The sequence below is a fragment of the Artemia sp. Qi Xiang Cuo genome, chromosome 18, assembly GCF_049724085.1.
Source record: "Artemia sp. Qi Xiang Cuo chromosome 18, ASM4972408v1, whole genome shotgun sequence".
Lineage (NCBI taxonomy): Eukaryota > Metazoa > Arthropoda > Branchiopoda > Anostraca > Artemiidae > Artemia > Artemia sp. Qi Xiang Cuo.
Window position 1 is genome coordinate 54201634 of NC_142811.1, and position 23210 is coordinate 54224843.

The following is a 23210-nucleotide window of genomic DNA, read 5'->3' on the forward strand; positions in this document are numbered from 1 at the left end:
TATTATTGAAATTGTTAAATTATTATTGATTATTCTAATTTAATTATTTTAATTATTATTATTTTTTAATTTGTGTTTATTAATAATTTATAAATTATTTTCATTTATTAACTACGCCCTCTACTTTGTTTAAAAGAAAAATGAAATTTCAAAAATTACAGAATGAGTATAACCGTTAGATTATTTATTTAAAATTTTCTTCCCTAAAATTTCTCCGCTTGGGGTAAGTGCCCTATCTGCCCCCCCTCCCCTCTAAAACCGCCTCTGCCCTGTGTTTAGGTTTTTTTTCAATATTCATTATTTTATAGGTTGTCCGTCATGGCGGTTGTCTAGGACTGGGGTTGGCTGGTATGGGCAGTCAAAGGTCTGACATCTATGAATTGTTAAGAAATAACCTTTATCAAGATGATGCTGTAGTTGGTGAAGCAGCGGGAATAGCTATGGGTCTGACCATGCTTGGATCAGCTGATACTCAGGCAGTACAAGATATGGTTGCCGTAAGTTTTTTTTTTTTTTTTATTGTCCAACAAGAGTGGAGTGTCAAGGCTTTCTCAAGGTCGTGGGGTGGCGCGGTGGGTCTGATCTCAGCGTAGTAAGAAGGGACACAGAGTTCGAACCCAGTGCAGGGCCAACGCAAGGACCTTATCAGTCTAGAAGCATCGGTGATCTAATACATATATGCTGACTTCTTCAAAATTGGCGCAGCTGCACATTCAGAAATTGAACCCATTGAACACATAAGAGTTTAAAAGACTCGTTTTGAATACAAAATATTCTATTTTAAGGAACACTTTCGATATATGTAAGGTTGTATCCTATGTCAGGATTACCTTTCTATTTTTACTATTGTTTATTCCGTTTTTACACAAACCCTTTCCCGTTTCCTTTTTTCTCCGAAAAGAAGAACTTTTGTTTTCTTTTTCCTCTTATTTTTTTCTTTATTATAGAAATGCCAAAATCTAAATGTTCAGGCTTTAATATTCCATTTTTAAGGGATTCAAAAATCTTGACCTTTCTGGAGATTCCCCCTTCCTCTATGCTGTTAAGGGCATGAATGTGATCCTTCATTTTACACTCATAATCCTCATATTTATTTTAAGAGCTTCCTCCCTCGGCAATATTTCTTAATGCTCGTCTAAATGCGTTCGAATGCATTCCTCAAGTGATTAGGGGGTAGCCCGAAATTTTTTAAATTTTATCTCTATTTAAAATATTGTATCGGGGTCGTGAGCTTGCCAAGGAATCGTACTTTTTATTGTTATTCATTTTCAGAACCCTTGAATATTATAAACTAAAACTTGAATAGCACCAATTTTAAACCCAAGTAGTTGGTGTTGCTCAAGGTTGATTGTAGCTTTTATTGTTCGGGTCTTTTTCACAGGCAGCTTCTTTTTTTACTGTCACAAAGGCTTGTTGAGAGGCCCAACTTGGGGTTGTTAAAAAAGGCTTAGGTTAATTGTGTTAATAGGAATACTCTGAGATTTATCTCTATTTGTCTTATTGTATCATAGGTTGTGAGTCTTCCGTGAACATCCCACTTTCTATTGTTTTCCTTCATCGACCCTATGACCGAATTCAGGGAGGGTGGGGGGGTTAGGGGGTTTGACACCCCTCCCCCAAAGTGTTTGTCCGACTTGTAAAAACATTTTGATCGTTTTGTCTCTGATATGACTAAACATTTTCGCACTGTAAACCCCTGCGTGACCTAGATTCTATTATGGGTTAAATAGCAAGGTGCACCTTACATTACAGGCTGTATTTTCCAATTTCTAGAGGGGTGTCTGTGTTTATTTTCGTTTTTTTTTGGAAGAACAAAAAGGCATTTTCAATAAAAAAAAAATACCATAGAAAGGTATTTTTCAAAATCAAGGGGGTAAGTCCCCTTGCTCCCCCTCCCCTCCCCCGTGTTGACGTTACTGATGACATTTGTAAAATATTCGATCGCTAATGGTTTGCTTTTAATGTTGAGCTATATGTTACTCCATATAATCTTTGATTGGAAACTGGGAGGGGGGGGGGACTCCTGTTTGGGTCAATTACTATCAATCTTAGAAGGCTAACTTTTATAAAGCATATATCGCTGAGTTTGATTGATTTGACATTGTCTCTTTTATTATGTCTCTTAGAAACACGAGTCCCTTGACTTGGAAGAGACCTTTTCATTGATATTATTAACTCAAACTGAAAATTGAAATCTTATTGGATCCTTACTAACTTTTATCCTTCAATATGGACTCGATAAAAAGGAGAACGTTCTAGAAACTCAATATGTTTCTTTAATGTCTTTGGGAAAAGGAAAAAAAGGAATTATTTATTGATTTAATTTACCTCTCAATTTTTAATCAATATTAAATTGTAAATTGTAATTAAATTGTAAATTGTAAATTAAATCAATAAATAATTCCTTTTTTTCCTTTTTCCAAAGACATTAAAGAAACATATTGAGTTTCTAGAACGTTCTCCTTTTTATCGAGTCCATATTGAAGGATAAAAGTTATTGAAGGATAAAAAAGTATTGAAGGATAAAAAAGTATTGAAGGATAAAAAAATTGAAGGATATCCTTCAATATGGACTCGATAAAAAGGAGAACGTTTTAGAAACTCAATATGTTTCTTTAATGTCTTTGGAAAAAGGAAAAAAAGGAATTATTTATTGATTTAATTTACCTCTCAATATTCGCATTCATTTGTCGAAATTGAATATTTAGTTATGTTCGGACGAAAAGATATCGTTTTATACGAAGTTTAGTTGGTTCATCGGTATTAATGACTCGATTATGATAATTTGTAGATGATTATTAATGATATTAGTGATAATTAATGGTATTAATGATAATTTTTAGATGATTGAAAGCATAAAACTGTGAAGATAATTCGAAACAAATGAGGTTTCAAACATAGCCATTAAAAAAAAAAAAAACTTTGCCGTAAGCCATTTTCAGTCAGGTGCAAGAATTGAAATGCATTGATCGTCAAAAAACTCTTCTAAATTCGAGCTCGAAGGAAAATTTCACAATATTTAGCGCAAGATAAACTGGAAAACTTGCCCTTCTTATCAAACAATACATTCTTGATAGTTCAAGGCATAGGTTTCTGCCCCCCCCCCCCTAAAAACCACTACATAATATATTTTAAATATGTTGGTCATCCTACTGTGGTTGGATTTTGTGGCTGGAGGTAGGTGACCCTGACTACATAGCTTGAGTATTGTAAATAGCACTAGGTGGTGCCATTTACGCCATCTGGTGCCAATGGCACCATCTCCTTTTTGAAATTACTGCTGTCTTTGTAGGGGATAAATATAAAGTCGTTGACAATTCCTTATTGATTCCCATAAAGATAGGCGACCCTGATTATTTTGGTTGAGTGTCTTAAATTCCACCTGATAACGGCCACATGCCCTTTTTAATGTCACTCTCACCTTTGCTGAAGGTAAATATAACGTTATCCTTACTGACCGGCATAGAGATAGGCGATCTCGACTACTGTGGTTAAGTGTCGTAAATATCACTAAATAACGGCCACAAGCCCTTTTTAATGTCACTCTCACCTTAGCTGACGGTCAATATAACGTTATCCTTACTGACCGGCATAGAGATAGGCGATGTCGACTACTGTGGTTAAGTGTCGTAAATATCACTAAATAACGGCCACATGCCCTTTTTAATGTCACTCTCACCTTTGCTGAAGGTAAATATAACGTTATCCTTACTGACCGGCATAGAGATAGGCGATCTCGACTACTGTGGTTGAGTGTCGTAAATATCACTAAATAACGGCAACATGCCCTTTTTGAGCCCGCTCTCACCTTTAAGGAAGGTAAATATAAGGTCATTCCTTACTGACCGGCATAGAGATAGGCGATCTCGACTACTGTGGTTAAGTGTCGTAAATATCACTAAATAACGGCCACACGCCCTTTTTAATGTCACTCTCACCTTTGCTGAAGGTAAATATAACGTTATCCTTACTGACCGGCATAGAGATAGGCGATCTCGACTACTGTGGTTAAGTGTCGTAAATATAACTAAATAACGGCCACCTGCCCTTTTTAAGGTCACTCTCACCTTTGCTGAAGGTAAATATAACGTTATCCTTACTGACCGGCATAGAGATAGGCGATCTCGACTACTGTGGTTGAGTGTCGTAAATATCACTAAATAACGGCCACATGCCCTTTTTAATGTCACTCTCACCTTTGCTGAAGGTAAATATAACGTTATCCTTACTGACCGGCATAGAGATAGGCGATCTCGACTACTGTGGTTAAGTGTCGTAAATATCACTAAATAACGGCAACCTGCCCTTTTTGAGCCCGCTCTCACCTTTAAGGAAGGTAAATATAAGGTCATTTCTTACTGACCGGCATAGAGATAGGCGATCCCGACTACTGTGGTTGAGTGTCGTAAATACTACCACTTTTGCTTCAGATAAATGTAACGTCATTGGCCATGCCTTATTTTATGAAATATTGCTGTCTCTTGACTCTACGAGTGATAGTTATTGACGATTAATTTAATGTTAATTATTTCAATATTTTTTTTAATCATTCATATAATATTTTTTTTATGTTTATCATTAATCGATTGATATTAATTATTATTACTGATTTATTGTTGATGCTAATTTTGTAAATAAACTGCTCAGACTTGTGGTGTCTCGATGGAAAAGTATTCAGCAAAATTAAGTCTTTCAAAGTTGCAAAAACCAAATGCCTATCTGCAGACATCATTGAAGACCTTTTTAGACAATACCTCGTTGTCTGATTTCTCCCTTTTGTCGAAAGGCAGTAGACTGAATATAAGTGGGAGAGACATAATTAACCTAGCCTTAGTCAGGTTTAAAGCTACCTATTCTGCAGAAATTCTTCAGGAAAAAGGATTATAATAAAACTGTTGGAGAGGTTAGAACTGAATTGGAGATTAGGCTTTTTTCCTTCTGTTTTATTGAGATGGCCCAACTTCAGAACATCATAATTCAAATACACTCTTAAAGACCACACTGGATATACATGACGCTTGACAAAAAAAAAATATAATCAAAAAAATAATGACCGAACAAACTGGCGGTAGTGTCGACAAAAAAATAATTATCGGTACCATCTAGCCTGTGGCGACACTTGGCATTTTCTTTTCCGTGTAATAACAAAAATAATTAATTTAATTAGGGAAACTGGTAAAATTAGGATAGCAGTAAGTGTCTAATCTCAGACAGAAAAACGATTACAAAGCTTGAAAAAATGCCATACGCTGGCTGGCGTTGATATTTTGTGTCGATACTAGTGCCAGTTCCCCACTCTTATAAGTTACCTATACTCTTGTGACCTTTACTTTGATTATTAAATCTTTAATGATAAGCCTACCTAGGTATAGTATCTTTCTATTGAATTTGCAGTCCTTTGATCTGCGGTGCTGAAACATCAGACAACAACTCAGGGTAGAAAGCCATGCTTTCTATTCAAAGAAAAATTTTCATTACAAATTTATTTTTGAATGAAAAGTAGATGATGAAAAGGATTCTTGGAATATAGACCCTTCATGTTCTGGCTCGACTATCCATCTCTAAAAAGCACATGAAAATTAAAATAGCTGATAAAAAATGTTTATCTTCCGTTGCATATCAGAAGTATTCAATTTTCTTTTATATGAAAAGACGAAAGAAAAATCTGAAACGTGATTGAGGACGCTTTGGAAATGATGAGGCTCTAGATAGCGATCCTTATGAAAAAAAAATTCTTCAAAATTCATAGGTAACGTGATTTGATGAATTTCCTGAAATCTTACTGGTTCTATTAAAGGAGGTCCGGAAAACTATTGTTTTTTGACATATTGATTTCTGTTAATAAACTACTTCTAATTATGAATGGATTTTAAAAGCTTGATGGTCTGTTGTTAAAAACTTCTTTTCCCATTTTGTTGCCTTCTTTTCTCATCCAAAGTGGAGAGTCAATCATTTAGAAAACTATCCCAATTCATCAGGATAATTAACCGTACGTCTATACACTTGGGAAAAGAGGAGACTTTAAACCTACATTTTCTGCTGTTCTTCGTTTTTCAGGAATGCGCCTGTTTTGGGTTTTGTCTACCTCCCCCCCCCCCCCGACTTGGCAAAGTTTCTTGCCGAAATATATGTTTTGTCTTTTCATTTGCTTCTTTTCCACTGGCTGTAAATCGCCATCGTTCCTCTTAATTATTTTTAGTATTTAATTATTTCCTTTTTTATTCTTAATTATTAATTATAATTTTTGTTACTATTAAATAATTTTTCGTTATTATTAATTAAATTTAATTATTTTTTGTTTTGTTATTAATTATTAACATTTCTTAATTATTTTTATATCATCGTTTTTTGCGTAATGTCCCCCCCCCCCTCCTGAAGTATTGTTCCCTGTACAAATTCAGTGTCTGCATATGTCGTGCTTTGAGTCAATCTATTGTAGTAATTCAGGAAATGGTTCACGTGTTCGAAAGTGACTAATAGTGGGGAAAGTGACTAAACTAGAAGGAAAGTGTTTCTTGCCCTTGAAATATTTCCCCCTGCAAAATAAGCGTTTGAGGTAATTCACGTCTAGAAGCATTTTGCCCAATCGTATTTTGAATGATAATGTTTGGTTAATAATAAGCAACTAATAATCAAATTCTAATAATCAATTATTCTCTTGAAAAAGTAACAGAATATTTATATATATTTTTCTTCTTTTCTTGGGGGACTTTTATGAAGAGGGAGGGGTAACTGAATGACACGTTAATTTAACCTGGTCATACTGGCAGATTTTTTTGGATTTAAATCCTCGAAAGAAAAAAGCTATTAGCTTAAAACCTAATTTTCACTTTTATTGAAGATTGTGAAAATTTCAATTACGCTTTTTTGTTATAGGCTCGAGAAGATATCTATTGAGGTTCCTTTGGAGGTTTTAATATAATTTTTTGAGGAACAACCCCTCCCCCCTTCTGCTTAGTTGTTCCAAATTGAAGTCCAGTGTCAAGGAAAAGCTATTCCTTAAGTAATTGGTTCTTGACATATCCTGCTTTAGGTAATTGTCGTATTCAATTCCTCAGGGAGTTGACCTAGATGGAACGGTACTTTCAGGAATGAGACGGTTTGTCCTTTAATGGCTTGTTTTGCCCCTTTTTCTTCCATAAGATGTTTACTCGCAGTCGATAGTCGACCCTCGCTGACTCGATATCAAACACTCATCAAAAGTATAAGCCATCATATGCTAAAAGTAATTTTATTATACTTCATGGTTAATATCAGAGGCAAAGCTATAGCGTTGCCTATAGTAAAGGCCATACGGCTCCAATGTTTTATTATAATTATTTTTTTTTCAGAGGCACTTCATATGGAAGGGGTCGTCGTAGAAACTTCAAAAGAGGCTCATTCGATTGGAAATCGAGAGTTCTAGTGCCCTTTTTAATAGTCGAAAGTGATTTTAAGACCACTGGCACCCTTTCTATAACCACCATTTCCTCAAAGGCATTCAATCAAAATTTTTATATAGTCATTTTTTTCAACATAGTTGAAATTTCAGTAAATTTTATGTTTGAGCAGGACACTCTCCCCACAATCTTCAGGGGCAAGGGTTATAAGTCATGCCCTGGGGGCATATATGGTTCTTATGTAAGGAATGCTCGTATAAACTTTAGAGAGGGCTCATTTTATTGGAAATTGAAAGTTCTAGTTCACTTTTTTAGCGTCAAAAGATATTGGAGGATAACCAGCCCCCCCCGCCCAAACCTTTTTTTCCCAAATGCACCCAATAAAAATTTTAAGATAGCTATTTTTTTAAAAATAGTTCAAAGACCATATAACGAAAACTCCGGTGACGATACAGCCTCCCAGGGCCCGGGGGCAGGTGTTGTAAGTTATGCCCTTGGGGCATATATGGGTCTTGTGGAAGGGATGCTCGTATTAACTTCAAAGAGGGATAATTTTTTTGGAAATTGAAAGTTCTAGTTCACTTTTTAAGATTCAAAAGAGATTGGAGGGTACCTAGCCCCCCTCCCCCCACGCCCTTTTTTCCTCAAACCCATCCGATAAGAACTTTGAGATAGTTTTTTTTTTTTAAATAGTTCAAAGACCATATAACGAAAACTCAGTGGTCAACACAGCCCCCTAGGGCCCGAGGGCATGTGTTGTAAGTTATGCCCTGGGGGAATATATGGTTCTTATTGAAGTGATGCTCTTAAAAAATTCAGAGATGGCTCATTTGATTGGAAATTGAAAGTTCTAGTTCAGTTTTCTAGAGTAAAAAGAGATTGGAGGGCAACTAGCCCCCCCCCACGCCCCTTTTCCCCCAAATGCATCGAGTAAAAATTTTGAGGTAGCCATTAACTTAAAAAATGCTCTAAAGTCAGATAACAAAAACTCAGGTGTCGTCACAACCCCCCAGGGCCCGGGGGCTGGCGTTCTAATTTATACCTCTGAGGCCTATATAGATCGTATAAAAGGAATTCTCGCATAAAATTCAGAGAGGGTTCATTTGATTGGAATTTGAAAATTCGAGCTCACTTTTTAATAGTCAAAAGAGATCCTAAGGCATCTAGCCCCCCCCCCCCCTCCCCCACGCCTTCTTTTTCAAAACCCATCTGATGAAAATTTTGAGATAGACATTTTGTTAAAAACAGTTCAAAGGTCGTATAAGAAAAAATACAAAAATACGGTGTCAATAGAACCCCCCAGGGCACAGGGGAAGGCGTTCTAAGTTATGTCCTAAGGGGATGTATGGTTCTTATGAAAGGGATATTCGTATAAAACTTCATAGAGGGCTCATTTGATTGGAAATCGAAAGTTCTAGTTCACTTTTTAAAAGTCAAGAGAGTTAAACTAGCCCCCCCCCCACGCTCTTTTCCCCCCAAATCCGTCCGCTACAAATTTTGAGATAGCCAGTGTTTTGGATATTGTTCAAAAATTAGATGACAAAAACTCCCCCCAGAGCCCGGGGGATAGGTGTTGTGAGTGTTGTCCTGGGGGCGTATATGGTTCTTATAGAAGGGATGCTCGGTATAAACTTGAGAGGGGCTCATTTAATTGGAAATTAAAAGTTCTAGTTCAGTTTTTAAGAGTCAAAAGATATCGGAGGGCAACTAGCCCCCCCCCCCACACACACCCTTTTTTCCCCAAGCCCATCCGATAATTTTTTTATAATAGCCATTTCATTGAAAATAGTTCAAAGGTCAGATAAGAAAAATTCCTGTGTCGACGGAACCCGCGAGGGCCCGGAGGCAGGCGTTATGAGTAATGCTCTAGGGACTTATGGAGTTCTTATGGAAGGGATGCTCGTATAAACTTCAGAGAGGGCTCATTTGATTGGAAATTGAAAGTTCTTGTTCAATTTTTAAGAGTCAAAAGAGATCTGAGGGCAACTAGCCCCCCCCTCCTCCAAGCCCTAAATATATCAGATAAAAATTTTCAGATAGAAATTTTATTAAAATAGTTCAAAGTTCTGATAACAAAAAACTCTGGTGTCGGCACATCCCCCAGGGCCCGGGGGTAGGCGTTATAAATTATGCCCTGGGGGCATATATGGTTGTTATGGAAGGGATGCTTGTATAAACTTCCTAGAGGGCTCATTTGACTGCAAATTGAAAGTTGTAATTCACTTTTTAAGAGTCAGAAGTGATTGGAGGGCAGCTAGCCTTCCCCCACACTCCATTTATTTTTTCCCAGAGGCACTTCATATGGAAGGGGTCGTCGTATAAACTTCAAAGGGGGCTCATTCGATAGGAAATCGAGAGTTCTAGTGCCCATTTTAAGAGTCAAAAGTGATCAGGGGGCAACTGGCCCCCAAGCCCTTTTTCCCCAAATACGTCTGATAAAATATTTGAAGTAGCCATTTTGTTCAAAATAGTTCAAAGATCATATAACAAAAACTCCTTTACGTATGCTCATTTCGTTAAAATAGTTCAAATGTCAGATAAGAAAAACTCCTGTGTCGATCCCCCCCCCCCCCCCGGGCCGGGGCAAGAGCTGTAAGTATTTATCTGGGGGCATATATGGTTATTATGGAAGGTATGCATAAACTTCAGAGAGGGTTCATTTGAATGGAAATTAAAAGTTGTAGTTAATTTTCTCAGAGTAAAAAAGAATCTTAGGGCAACTATCCCCTCCCGCCCTCCACGCCTTTGGGTATATCGGATGGATAAACCCATCCGATAAAAATTTCAGATGACCATTTTGTTAAAAATAGTTCAACCATCAGATATTAAAACTCCGGGGTCGACACAACCCTCCAAGTTCCAGGGACAGGCGTTGTAAGTTATGCTCTGGGGATATATATATGGTTCTTATAGAAGAGATACTCGTATTAACTTCAGAGAGGGCTCATTTGATTGAAAATAGAAAGTTCTAGTTCACTTTTAAAGAGTCAAAAGAGACATAACCTTAATATCGTCCCCCACGCCCTTTTCCCTAAACCCATCCGATAAAAATTTTGAGATAGCAATTTAGTTAAAAATAGTTCAAACATCAGATAATAAAAACTCCGAGGTTGACACAATCCCATTTTTTCACTTTGATATTGTTACTATGATAACAGTTTTGATACTTTGATGAATATTTGATTTTTATTTTTTTAAGTTTGATTTTGAAATAAAGAATTTTTTAAAACTTGAAATTTTTTGCAATCAAAAACAAACATAAACCAATTAAAAAAAATTATCCTAAAAACAAGCTTTTCAAATAAAACTATAAATCATTTTAAACTTAGGCGCAGCAGATACAAATACCTTTTAAAGTTCAAACTCAAAACGACCAGAAATTACTATTAGAGAATAAATGAAACCCAAGACGAACAGAAATTAAATAAACAATCATAGCAAAAACATACAACGAGTAATAATATAAATGAATAAATTGATTTTAAAGCGAGTAATGCTTAGATTGAATATGGCCCAAAGTGGCTTTTATTGCAATAAATATCTATCTATCTATCTATCTATCTATGAAAATCAAGCTTAAAATGATAAAAAATATTTTCGTATTGAAGTATAAGTGAAACTTAAAACGAACAGAAATTAAATAAACAACTAACGACCAATGGTGATATGTTGTCTACCGTGGAACGGGGTAACTTTTAACTAAAAATCGTGGAAAATTGAGGTTTTTTGCGATATTTTTCTTTGAAGTAGTATTTACTCAAAACTATTTTCAGCGTTTGGGGAATACGTCATTCTGCGCTGAATGGCAACTGTGCCAAACTGCTAGTCTTCATGTTGTTAGAGCTACACCTATCTAAAAATGGTGTTCAAAGTTACCTCAAGGGGTGTTTAACTTTGAACACTCAAACACTTCAACAGGTAACTTTGAACAGTCGATGAGTTCTTCTGGCGTAAGACTTTCAGTTAAAAAAAAAAAAACTTGTTTACTGGGAGAAATAACATTATTTATAAAATAACAAGGCAAAACAGAGTCAAATTAGTGCAGTATCAGCTGACCAAAGTCATGATAAAATACAAATTTGTCGCCGTGAGTGAGTCGGGGGGCTGGAAGATCTCCCTATACCTGGTCAGGATGGATTGATGCTGAGTCTTTCACCCCTGGGAAAATAGAAGGATCCATTATTGTTTTTTCGCTGGCAGATCACGTTTAGCGAGCCGTAAGAGGAAGGAGCATCTACCTCCAAAACTACAAAATACTTGTAAATACGGCCCATGAAGAACTTCGCGATGAACCAACGTCCATCCACGGAGGTTAGTGGGTAGTTTGAACCCGTTTGGCTACTACCCCGCTCGACAGCATAGAGAGCCCTGCGCTCGCTGACGTATCAACTTCCATTTCAGACTCGCTCTCGCCTCCTGTTGGGACGTCAGTCGTGTCGGACTTGCAACTTCAATGACTTGAATCCTCTGCGTCTCCAATACTTTTCCCTGGTGCGACGCTAATACATTTGCGCGTGACGTTCCTCACAGACTTTTTAAATCTGCGGGCTTGAGGACATCCAATAAAACTTTGCTGACGTTGTTCGCAACCTCGTGCGGAGTATGCTGGGCCAAAAGTGGGTGGTCCTGGAGGATTCTGGAGCGTGAAAAGCACTTGGCAAAGCTATTTTTAAGATTTGATTTTCCATTTGTGGATAGAATTACCAGGAGTAGCTTTAAAAGCTGGGGGAATTTGTCTTTTCTTACCGCGGTTTCGTTTGTGTTGTCCATTTTGTAATCATCAAGCATTTTCCTTCATGCTCTTTTCATTGGAGCGAAAAAAGCAACGTCCATTGGTTGCAGTATATCTGTAGTGTTTGAGGAGAGGCATATAAAGCGAATGTTGTTTTCTCTGCAGACTTTCAACACTTTGGCAGAAAAGTGGGAAGACAGGTTGTCACCCTACGAAACTTTCACTCCTGCTCTCTTCTTCAGGTGAGGGAGTGCCAGTGACATAAACTACTCTTCAGAAAATTCACTCTCAAAGCATCCGGACTTAGATACAGCATACCGAGCTCTTTTAGGGTCTCCTGTACGCCATGAGCTAAACATGCCCTCAGCTTTATAGCACACGAATCGTGGAAGCAGTTCGACTTCTGCATTCCCAAATATCATTAGGGATATTGCTCCTTTTGTTTCATTCATTATTCTGGAGGGGTATTTGGCAACGATGAAACCAGTAGGAAATAAAACCAAAATTTTCAAAGGAATAATATGTACAATTCAAATAATTTTACAATTCTAGGTTTTTCCAAAAGAGACGGGGAAAATCTCACCAATTTTTATCTACAATTGTCAGCAGTCTTTACACAGTAAGTTGTGAAAGACGACGAAAGACGACTCTTTCAAATTGTTCATAAAAGCTCTATTAGAGCAAGGTAATACCGAAAGTTCGATTTTGGTAGATGAGATTTACCCCACCACTCCCATTGATTGCTAACGGACTTCCATCAAAGAAGAAACAAAAGTAAGCCTGAAAGAATTAGGAAGTGGTCCAAAATGTAATTAATAGTTAAAACCAAGTTTAGGAGCTGAACTTGATTTGCGTTTTCCTGGTTTCCTAAAGGTCTGAATAGCAGAGCACACTCTTTTAGTGTAATCTTTTTAGTGTAATTTACTCCACTTGCTTTGCTTAAATGTGGGTTAAAAATAAAGTGTTATTACACCAATTCAACGCAAATTTTAACAATTGACAAGCAGAAAACATTGACATCCATATTGTAGAAAAACAAGGCTAACTTTAAGCAAATGTTCAAAGTTACCCCGAAAAAAACAAAATACTTGCGGGAAACATTGAACACTGCCGCCATATTGAACCTATGGAATTAGGAAGAGATTTTACCAGAAAACCTAACCATTTGGTTTCTTAGCTATAGAAAAATGTCAAAATGAAAATCCTAGCCTAGCTTATCTAAGCAAAAAAGGGTAACTTCCTTTTAGCACTTTTTCACATTTTTGAACTGCTCAAATTCTCTTGCAATTAACAAGATAAGATTTTGTCAGATGCTGATTTCAAGAACTACCAACTGATTTCAGACGCCATCTAGCAATAATCTAGTAATAAGTTCGAACGAGCAATGCCACCGTCGTGCGATAGAGAGCGCTTAATGTTTGTTACTAATTTTGTTCAAAGTTACCCCTAACGTTCAAAGTACCCCTTTCTACGGTACCCCTCTTCCAGAGGCCCGGAGAAGTCCAGAACAAAACCTCATAGGGAATTGGTCCTTGCATAGTTCGAATCATGTGCCCCCTGTATCGCCACCTTGTAAGTCGGAATCTGTCGGTTATTTGAGATTCCTTGGTGAGAAGCGTGATTTGGGTGCTGGGTACTCTATTATCCCAACAAATCGTAAGTATTCTTCGCTGGCAATTATTCTCAAATCCATGTACCCTTTTCTCTGCAGCACCCATAGGTCAATATGGAGATTACGTTGCTGTTGAACAGGCTTAGTTTTAACTTACGAGAATACTTGCTAGGAATACAAGTTGGATAAATAAGTTGTGTTCAACTAGTCATAGCCTGTTGCTATTGTGATTTTCTCGCACGTAGCCCTTCAATTTAGCTGATTGTATCCAGTGTAGAAAGAAACGGTCAATCTATTAGAATTCTGTACATCGCTTTGCAAACTTCTGAGCTTTTAAACTAAGAATAACGTTGTGAAACCGTTGCTCAACCTTCAGTGTTCAATGCAGAGAGTTTCTAACAAAAGAACTTGGAGAAGTAATTGAGCTGAGGTTGGTCCTTGGTTTTCTTCGTGAAAACCAACATAGGACAGGACGGTTTTCTTCGTAATCACATAGGACTTTCTAGGACTAAATTGAATTTAAATAAGTTTAAATTAAATAATTTCTTCGTGCTTAATAAGTAGAACTATTGTAGGACTAAATTGAATTTGAAATTGATTTAATGCATTTGAGTAATAATTGGTAATTATTTCCCGGGAAATAATTCTCTGGGTACATGCCTACTGTTAACGTTGTGTGGCAAAATAAATTTTCAATAGTTTAACTTTAGTTTTTCTTTCATACTTCCCTCTTCAAAAGATGTTAGTTTCCTTTGGCAAAAAGAGAGACAAAATATGACCTTTGGGGGTTTTCCAATTTCGGCATTTGTCAAAATTTGAAGCTCTTGTCTTTGAATTTTTTCTGTACAATACGTTTGTGGGGATAGAGATTGGTATGACAGTAAAATAGACAGCGTTTACCATTCCTTTGCTCTTACGGGGAAAAACATGACTCGTATTAGAATTCTGTTACCTCTTTATGATCCAAGACCAATAATATCCAAAAAAGGGAAAGAACAAAGGTATCGCTTTTCTGTCGCTAAATCTAGCCCAGCTCAGGTCGTTTCTACAAGTATATTCTAAAACACAATTAACTCATATTGAATTCCAAAATATACCCATGTTGCCAAAACGTTAAAATGCAATTAACACGAAAGCTAGCCTAAATATAGCTCAGGTGGTTCCAGCCGTGTATTTTAAACCACACCCAGCTCATATTAAACTTTAAAATTACCCATGCACATAACGTCTATTAACGTACAAGCTGGCTCAAGTTTAGCTGAGGTTGTTTCAAAAGTATATTTTTCTGAATATATATTTTTAAATATATGTTTTTGTTCCAAAAATAAATATTTTAGATTCTGACCCCATCAGTTTGTTTATCTTTTTTGAGCATGGGTGAACCCAAGACCGTATCCAGGAGGGGGGACAAGGTTTGCCCCCCCCCCGGAAATTCTTGTCCGTCTCGTAATAAACGTAATAAAGATGTATGTAAACATTTTTTGTTACGTTTTTAAAAGTTTTTTTTTGTAATTCCCTTCAAAAACAGTGGTCCATCAACAACCCACGAAAAAAACAACTTCAAAAACAACCCTCATAAAAAAGGGATTCTCATATAGAGTGGAGAACGTGACAAATGAAAAATGACGACCGTGTAGACCTCCACGTTTCTAACTAATGACGAATTCCTTGCTCGATTTCATCTTTTCTGACATCCAATGATTTTTGGCGACCAGTAACATTGAAACTAATAAAAATAAATGACCTTTTTTTTTATTTAAAATCTTATAAAATATAATAAATTTTTAGTTTTTGAAAAAAATAAATTTTTAGTATATCATGTAACTATTTTTTTTTAATATTTTAATTAAACTAAAAACAACACTATCTACTGTTACTTCCCAAAAACCGTTGATGTCAGAAAAAGAAGAAATTAAATCCTTTAGATCCTCGCCTATTTGGTTATCAACATGAATTTGATATATTTATGGTCACAGCCAGATGGAAATAGAAATTGAAATTAAGTGGAATTATATATGAAATGAAAGTAATTCAGTGTATTTCTGCATTGAAATAAAGTGAAACTAAATGAATTGGCTTATAGATCAGAGATAGGCAAGCTTTAATGAAGGTGGAGCCAAATTCCAATAATCTCTCGTCACGAGAACCAACATAAAAATATAACATCAAAAATAGTTGCTATAATTTTTTTTATTTTTGAGTACTTATTCAAACACATTCTACAGATTTTCAAAATTTTGCTACATGACAACTATATTTTTTGCGTTTTTTTATCATCTTTTAAGATGATGCGTTTTTTTTGTTTTTTTTTCAGAGCCAGGATTTTTTTTTTTCAGGGGTGGGGGGTTACAAAATTTTTGTTTAAATGTATAAAAAATGTTTAAATGCATTTTGTTACGTTTTTACAAGTCAAACGAAATTTTCGGGCGGGTTTAAACCCCTAACTCCCCCACCCTCCTAGATACAGCCTAGATGTGTCACTTTCTTTAATTTAGTTCTTTTATCCTTTTCTTCTCATTGATAAAGGTTTTCGAATATAATACAAAAATATTCGGACTTTTACTAATAAATTATGTAAAAAAAAACTATCTTTTTGAATGAAAGTGAAGAGCCAAAGAAAGATTTAAGACCTCAGTCAAGTCGTCCACAGTGCTCATAAAAAAAAAAAAAAAAAAAAAAAAAAAAAAAAAAAAAAAAAAACTGAGCTTTCGAAGTGAACCTAACAAGGGGAGGAGGGGTCCATATCTGTTAAAGCAGCAGATGATCGGCGCGTCCAGCTAAGTGTTTATTGAAATATTTTGACTTTTTTTTTATAGCAACTTGTTCTTAGCAAATGACCTAAAGGCTGATTTTCAACTTCTATGATTTTCAACTTCGTATGATAACTGAGCTCCTATAATAGAATAAATATATATAAATATATTTTTTTTAGCTTTTGACTAGAAAAATAATTAGTCTAAACTAGGTAATTCTCCTCTACTGGATGTGGCCATGTGGAATTGGTATTGTTACATGTGGGGTACTCGAGATTTATTTTGGCATTCGAAATTTAAAATGTATCCTTTGGCATGTTTCATTCCTCAATCTGGCATTTACACTCTATCCCCCGAAATGACCAGATCAATTTCCTAATTCCAGAAATGATAGGAAGTTACAGAAGTTCAAGCAATGACAGGAACTTAGGATATTATATTTAAAATTCTACGACTGAGGGTTTGGCAACTCTCACAAATCATGTACACCAGGCGATCCGAGATATACACCAGGTGATGGAAAGTGAGCAACCCCTTGCTGACAACGCTGAAAAATACAATATATCAATGCATAGTGCCATCATGGCTTTTGAAATAATTATAATTGATCTGTATATTAATTGTCTGTCAAAATTATTGATTAATATATATTAGATACTTATTTATCTGAGCAAATAACTTCTGCTGAAAAAGTTTGTATGAAAAATTTTAAAATACATGAAAAAGATATATGATGATGAAAAACTTAACCCACAGAAGAAAATAGATGGCATTGCTGTCACCTGTCGTTTTTAAACATTCATATAAATAAAATTCATTAAGTATAATTTATATTCAAATTCTCTTTTTTTTTACTATTATGGGTGAAGTCACCAAATTGAGTCAAGGCTCAGGCTACAAAGGCCGATTGCCTCCAATACAGTGGATATTACAAACCATAATCTTGGAAAGTAACATATCTCATAGCTGTCTTACAGAACCCTAATTTTTAAAAAGAACCTCAGATTTTGAAAAATGCCTTTTCGGGGGAGGGGTGTATTTTTATGCAGAAACATATTTTTGGTATTTTAATTGAAAAAATGACAGATTTGTCCCCTTCTCCCCCACATTTTCGTGAAATGACGTTACTTTATGAACTCCTTCCTTCCTCCTTCCTTCCTCCTTCCGCTCCCTCCCTCCGCACAACTGCTCCTTTCTTTGAAATATGAAATTGTAGCCGTAAGATGTGAGGAAAGCAGTCAGACAGCAGATTTGTCAATTCAGGGAAATTAGGGAGGGGGTAAAAGTGTATTTTTTGAAATCTGGAGGGAGCCAAAATATATTCTGGTGGGGGTAATGTCCCCCTCTCCATATTGGGAAATTCTATTGTCTAACTAAACTTTTTGGCAGCTTGTTTGGTTATAAGTTAAACAGCTGATTGGGGACATCTCAAACGAAAGGCAGTGGAAACTTTGAGATATTCAGATCCAATTTGTTTCCATTGATGTTAATCCAAGTTCACCAGAAAGTAACTGACATATCATCTATTGAATAATTCAGGAGAAGACCTCCAATGAAATATGCTCAACAGGTCATTATTTCTATCTGAATGAGCGCCATGACAAATTTATGAAATTGTCTAATTTTGTTAGTCTTTCCTCCTAATTTGCTTCATATGGCTACGAAATTGCACCATTTTTAAGGGAGCTATGGGGCATGGACTTCATCGTATTTATGTTCTTAGAGAAAACTCAGAGAATTATATTAATCATATATTACCTTAATTCTTAATTACCTTAATTCGCACGTCGGAGTGAAATAAGGTCCGTTGTTGAGAAGACAGTTAAAAAACAAACTACACAGAAATATAAAAAAAACAGGGTTGTGACTATTTTTACAGCCTAGTTACACGCCTTCCGAATAAGAGTGTGCTAGGATAGATGCAATTTAAGCCCACTTGGTAATGGTGACCACAGATAGGTATGATCAAGGAGACCATCCTTCTTTAGTTTAGAGTAGACACCCCCGCACAACATCAATTTTTAATAGAGCATGCAAGTTGGTTGGGTATGACAAGCAGCATCAGCATCCTAGCACAACTCTGTTGTGTGTACACATATATCAACCACTATTTATAAGACACCGATGATGGGCAGCTCCAGTTGTATCTTGAAGGTTCGGCTTCCCATTCTTTGTCGAGTCTCCTTTTAAAAACTTCAGCTGATGTTGAGGACACTCTCTCCTCGCTTAAACAGTTCCAATCATTTATAACCCTTCGTCTAAGGATATCTTGTCTGATTCTACTTTAAACTCGGGGCTTATGAAGCTTCTTAGAATGACGTCGTTTTTGTCTTTCGTTGGGTAACTGGTTAAAGAAATTATTTTGGGGTTGGTTGACAGTAGAAGGGCCTTATTGAGTCCCACGAGTACACCACCCCTTCGAATCCCGATCCGGACACTTTTTTAAAAAACTCCCACGAGAACCACGTGGTTAATGGTCCTAATAAGGGCATAGCCTCCCTAGGGAGAAAGATTGCGTAATCAGTCAATGACCTCTTTTTCCAAGGTCGATTTATTTGATGTTTCTATGTGTAATAACTCCGGAACAAAGGTTGCACATGCGCATTGAATTCTAACGGGAAACAATGTTATTGATCTAGGACTCAAGGGGGAAGTGAATTTCCGAGAACTTGATTGCGTAATCGATCGTGAATATTATGATCCAGATATAGTATTTGTTGTTGTTGCTCTCTAGCCAGATGCTATGACTTCCCCGGAAACAGTTAGATCACGTGTTTCCTTCTCAGCCAATCAACGGGTCGGATACACCTTCCGTCTCAGCCAATCAGAGGGCTTGTTACATATGATTTACCCGTTACATAACAATTCGACCGTGAGATTTCCTATATAAAGGGCATGCAATGTGATTAAATTATCAGAAAGTATTTTGACGCTGTGTAAACAACAATGGATAAATTTAACTCTTTAGAAGCATTGACAGTCGCAATTAGCAATGTAAGTGCATTTTTATTTTCAAACGAATCTTCCTTGGACATCCTCCAGTATATTCAGCTAAAACGTAAATATATTCCTTTACCCCAAACCCCGCCCCCCCCCCCCCCCCAAACCATACAAACATCACTTTACAATCAATGGAAAACATAAAATATATTCTTTTACCCTCAAAACCTAACCCCCTCCCCCATTGTTTTACAATCCCAAATTCTAGCAAAAAGAAATACCATTTCGTTAAATTCCTTCATTCTATATTTCCAGCTAAAGCGATCACTGATTTCTTTCAATTTTTAATGAAAATGCTGCTCTGGTTTTGACATAATGCTCTAGGCGAGACTAAAATTAGCTGACACCCCTGTTCATCTGTGTTTAAGAGCGCGGCAGCCAGAGTCAAAAGGCAATGTTTCTCCGTCAAAATTAAATACATAAAATATGTTCTTTTTACCCTCAAAACCTAACCCTCCCCCCCACTGTTTTTACAACGGTAATAATCGCGTTAGAAATTATTCTTTTTTCGTTAAATTTATACAATTTTAAGCATTCTATATCCTAGCTAAAAGCGACCATTGACTTCTGTCAATTTTTAATGAAAATGCCGCTCTGTTTGACAAAATGCTCTCCAGCGAGAGGTTAAAATTAGCTGTCACCCTTTTTAAAGCACTTCCTGTAAAACGTTTCACACATCCATATGGATTGTTCCTCCCGTCAAATTAAAACGGTTTTTCAGACAATTGCAATTTATTAAGCGCAGGCCTATGCAATTATCTATTTGAAGAAGTGAATCGAGTTATTTTCAAATTAAGATCTAACAATATATTTAGGACATTGGCGAAAGGGGGAGGGGGCCATGCCTCAATTCTATCGCCATCATTTTAAAATGAAAACAAACTGTTTCTTCGCATGAGAAGTAAGAGGGGTGATTCGTTGTGTAGATATGTATACCCTTTGACAAGAAAACTAATGTGTAAATATATGCGTTGCGTCTATAGGCATGCTTTTAATTTTTTTCAGGCTTTCTTTCAATAAAGTTTCTTTTATATTCCCAGGAGGGGTTCGTGAAAATTATGGTTTTTAACTTTGATATGCAAGGCTAGAAAGAAAAGTCTTTAGGAGTTGCATAAAGCTTATATTATGTGTAAATTGAATAGCATTTTAACATATGTTTGCAAAATTTAGGCCTATAAGTCGCTGGGTTAACGATCAAATTTAAAGCATATAGACCGGAAAATTTAATTTTTTTCTAAATGATAAAAAAAGAAACAATGATTCCTATCCTATGGCTATAGACTACTGATTGTCTAATAAAAACGTTTGATTTCTAAGCATAATATATTTCTCGCGAAATTTTTACTTTCTGCTTTACTGAAAAGAGGTAAATTATATGGATGAGGGTACTAACTTTCTTTCTGTAAAAAAGGGGCAAATTATTTTGTTATTAATTTTTTCTCTTCTTTTTAAGGCCAATTGTGAAGATTACGTGCCCCCTTCTTCCAAGAAAGCCAGAGAGGGTGAGGCAGTCCCATCAGTGCCAATCATAATGCAGTACAGTCAAAAACTAAACAGAGAATGGGCGGCTTCTTATAATATGGTGAAACCTGCCGGCTCATCTATGCCATCACATAGCATTGCAGTCCAATCTGCACAAGATCAGAGCGATCCCGGCCCGACCACAGTCCAACACACACTATCTGGACCATCCGGTGCCCAAGCCCAGACGGATTATGCAAATGTAAGCATTTTTTCCTACCTTTCTATTTCTTCCAATGTTTTTTTCTTTTTCAATTCCCAATATAAACTTATCTCAGCGGGATATTAACCCCTCACCCCCCACCCAGTGTGTTCTCTGCTCCCCCCTCCCTCGGAGGTATCTAAATGTAATTTTTTTTGCAAAGAAACCACTCCTCTTTGCTATTTTCTATGCATTCCCCCTATCTCTTCGCCGCTATCTCATAAGCGAATATTTTTCATGGGTAATTTTCTAGTTTACTGTTAGAGAACCTTTTTATCACAAAATGCTATTTTTGCTAGAATATTATAGTTTTAAGTGGCCTAGAAGTAAAACTTTTATTTCATCACAGTAAAATTCTGTACGAGCTATTACAGACCATTGTGCACCCTTGTAAATCAGGTCGCTGTTATCGCATACATTCAGCAGTCTGCTGAATCGGCTCGTAGTGAAGCCGAAAAGGGATACTATACCCCAGACATAATTTCCTCATAGAAAACTGCCTTTGCGTTATAAACTGCCGTTTTATTTAAACACAATTTTCTATGAGGAGGCTATCAAGTAAAGACCACGGTTTTTTCAAAAGCTGATTAGTTTCTACCCATTTCTTCCATATTTTCGCTTTTCGCTTTTTTTCAACACTGTAAAATTAAAATTTCATAGATTTTAAAAGATGTTTTTCCCCCACTCAATTTGTGTTGGACAGAGATTATAGCATTGCAATCTCTTACACATAGGCGTAATTCTAATTTGCGTAACGAATGTCTAGATCAACTTGCCAAGATTTTGCATGGAGAGACATTCCTGAATAAGAATTAACGGTTTGCGAATTTAATTGTACTGTTTCCCAGAGAATATGCTTGGAAACAGAACAGATATGAGATTAAAAATAATCTAGACTCATTTGGAGTCCTAGACAACCTGTACGGGAAGTAGGCGAAACGACTTATGCCGCCTAACAATACGGTTTTTGGGGCATTATGTAAATGGCCGGGAGCCGCGGAGCCTGGAATGCGCCGATGGGTCCGGGAAGTGCTGTGGGGGCAAGGTTAGGGAAGCGCCACAGGGGTGCACTACGGAAAAGTGCCACAGGGATTCGCCGCGGGTCAGGGGAGTGTTGGGGGAAGCGTCGTGGGTCAGGGAAGCGCCACGGGTCCGAGAAGCATCGCGGGAAGCGATGCGGGCCCCGAGAAGCGCCACAGGGATGCGCCGCGAGAAGCGATGCGGGAAAGTGCCGCGAAAAAAAAAAAAATTTTAACACTGAAAATAAACGAACAAATTGTCGCATTCTTTTTCATATCTTAGATTATCTTAAGTTGGAACTTTCAGTTGAATTAACCAAATGTTATTAAGCAATAATAATTCAAATTTTAAAAGCAGTAGGGGTGATTTGAATACTTTGAAATAAGCTATTTTTTCATTTATAGATTGGACGAGCATTGGTCCCATACTCCCCATCTCCCCCCTGCTTGTCAGTTGGAGAAGGAGGGGATGCACACGTGGAGTCCCCCAACAATTTAACATGGGACGATAGCATTGAAGTACCTTTTAATATTGACGAGTTTTTAGATGATTTTCTTTTTAATTTAGATAATAGCACAGTTGAGCAGGGGGACTTACCTTTGCTAAGTCCTAATACATTACAGATTTTAGAGGATTTTACCCGGGAATTAACCGGTAACCCTCAAACCACCTATACCCTCACGAGTCCCCTACGAACACCTGAAGTGTAAAATACCTCATATTTTTTTGACCCCCTGGGGGGTGGGGGTAATATCCCCGCGGGGGTGGGGGGTACAACTCTCCCAGACTTTCAATTGTCGAATAAAATTTTAAATAATATAGTTGTTTTCACTGCGGCGTTTGGTGATCCCTTTAATTCACTAATGGCAAGGAAATTTGTTTATGACCCTGTAGAGATTGTGCATGTCTATGTAGATAAAAATCGTGCACGTCTGGAGAATTAAATTCAATTATGGGGAGGTAGGGATTCAATTAAGGTCTCCATTGTTCT

At 36.7% G+C, this 23210-nt stretch overlaps 1 protein-coding gene across 2 annotated transcripts in view; it reads left to right on the forward strand.

The window, feature by feature from the left end:
• LOC148941649 (26S proteasome non-ATPase regulatory subunit 1-like) overlaps positions 1-23210 on the forward strand; it is a 775304-nt gene that overhangs the window by 534665 nt on the left and 217429 nt on the right. For both annotated transcript variants that reach the window (XM_089104030.1, XM_089104029.1), the window contains exon 3: positions 309-497. In XM_089104030.1, the coding sequence (XP_088960156.1) occupies positions 309-497 (189 nt within the window). The remainder of the gene's footprint in view (positions 1-308; positions 498-23210) is intronic.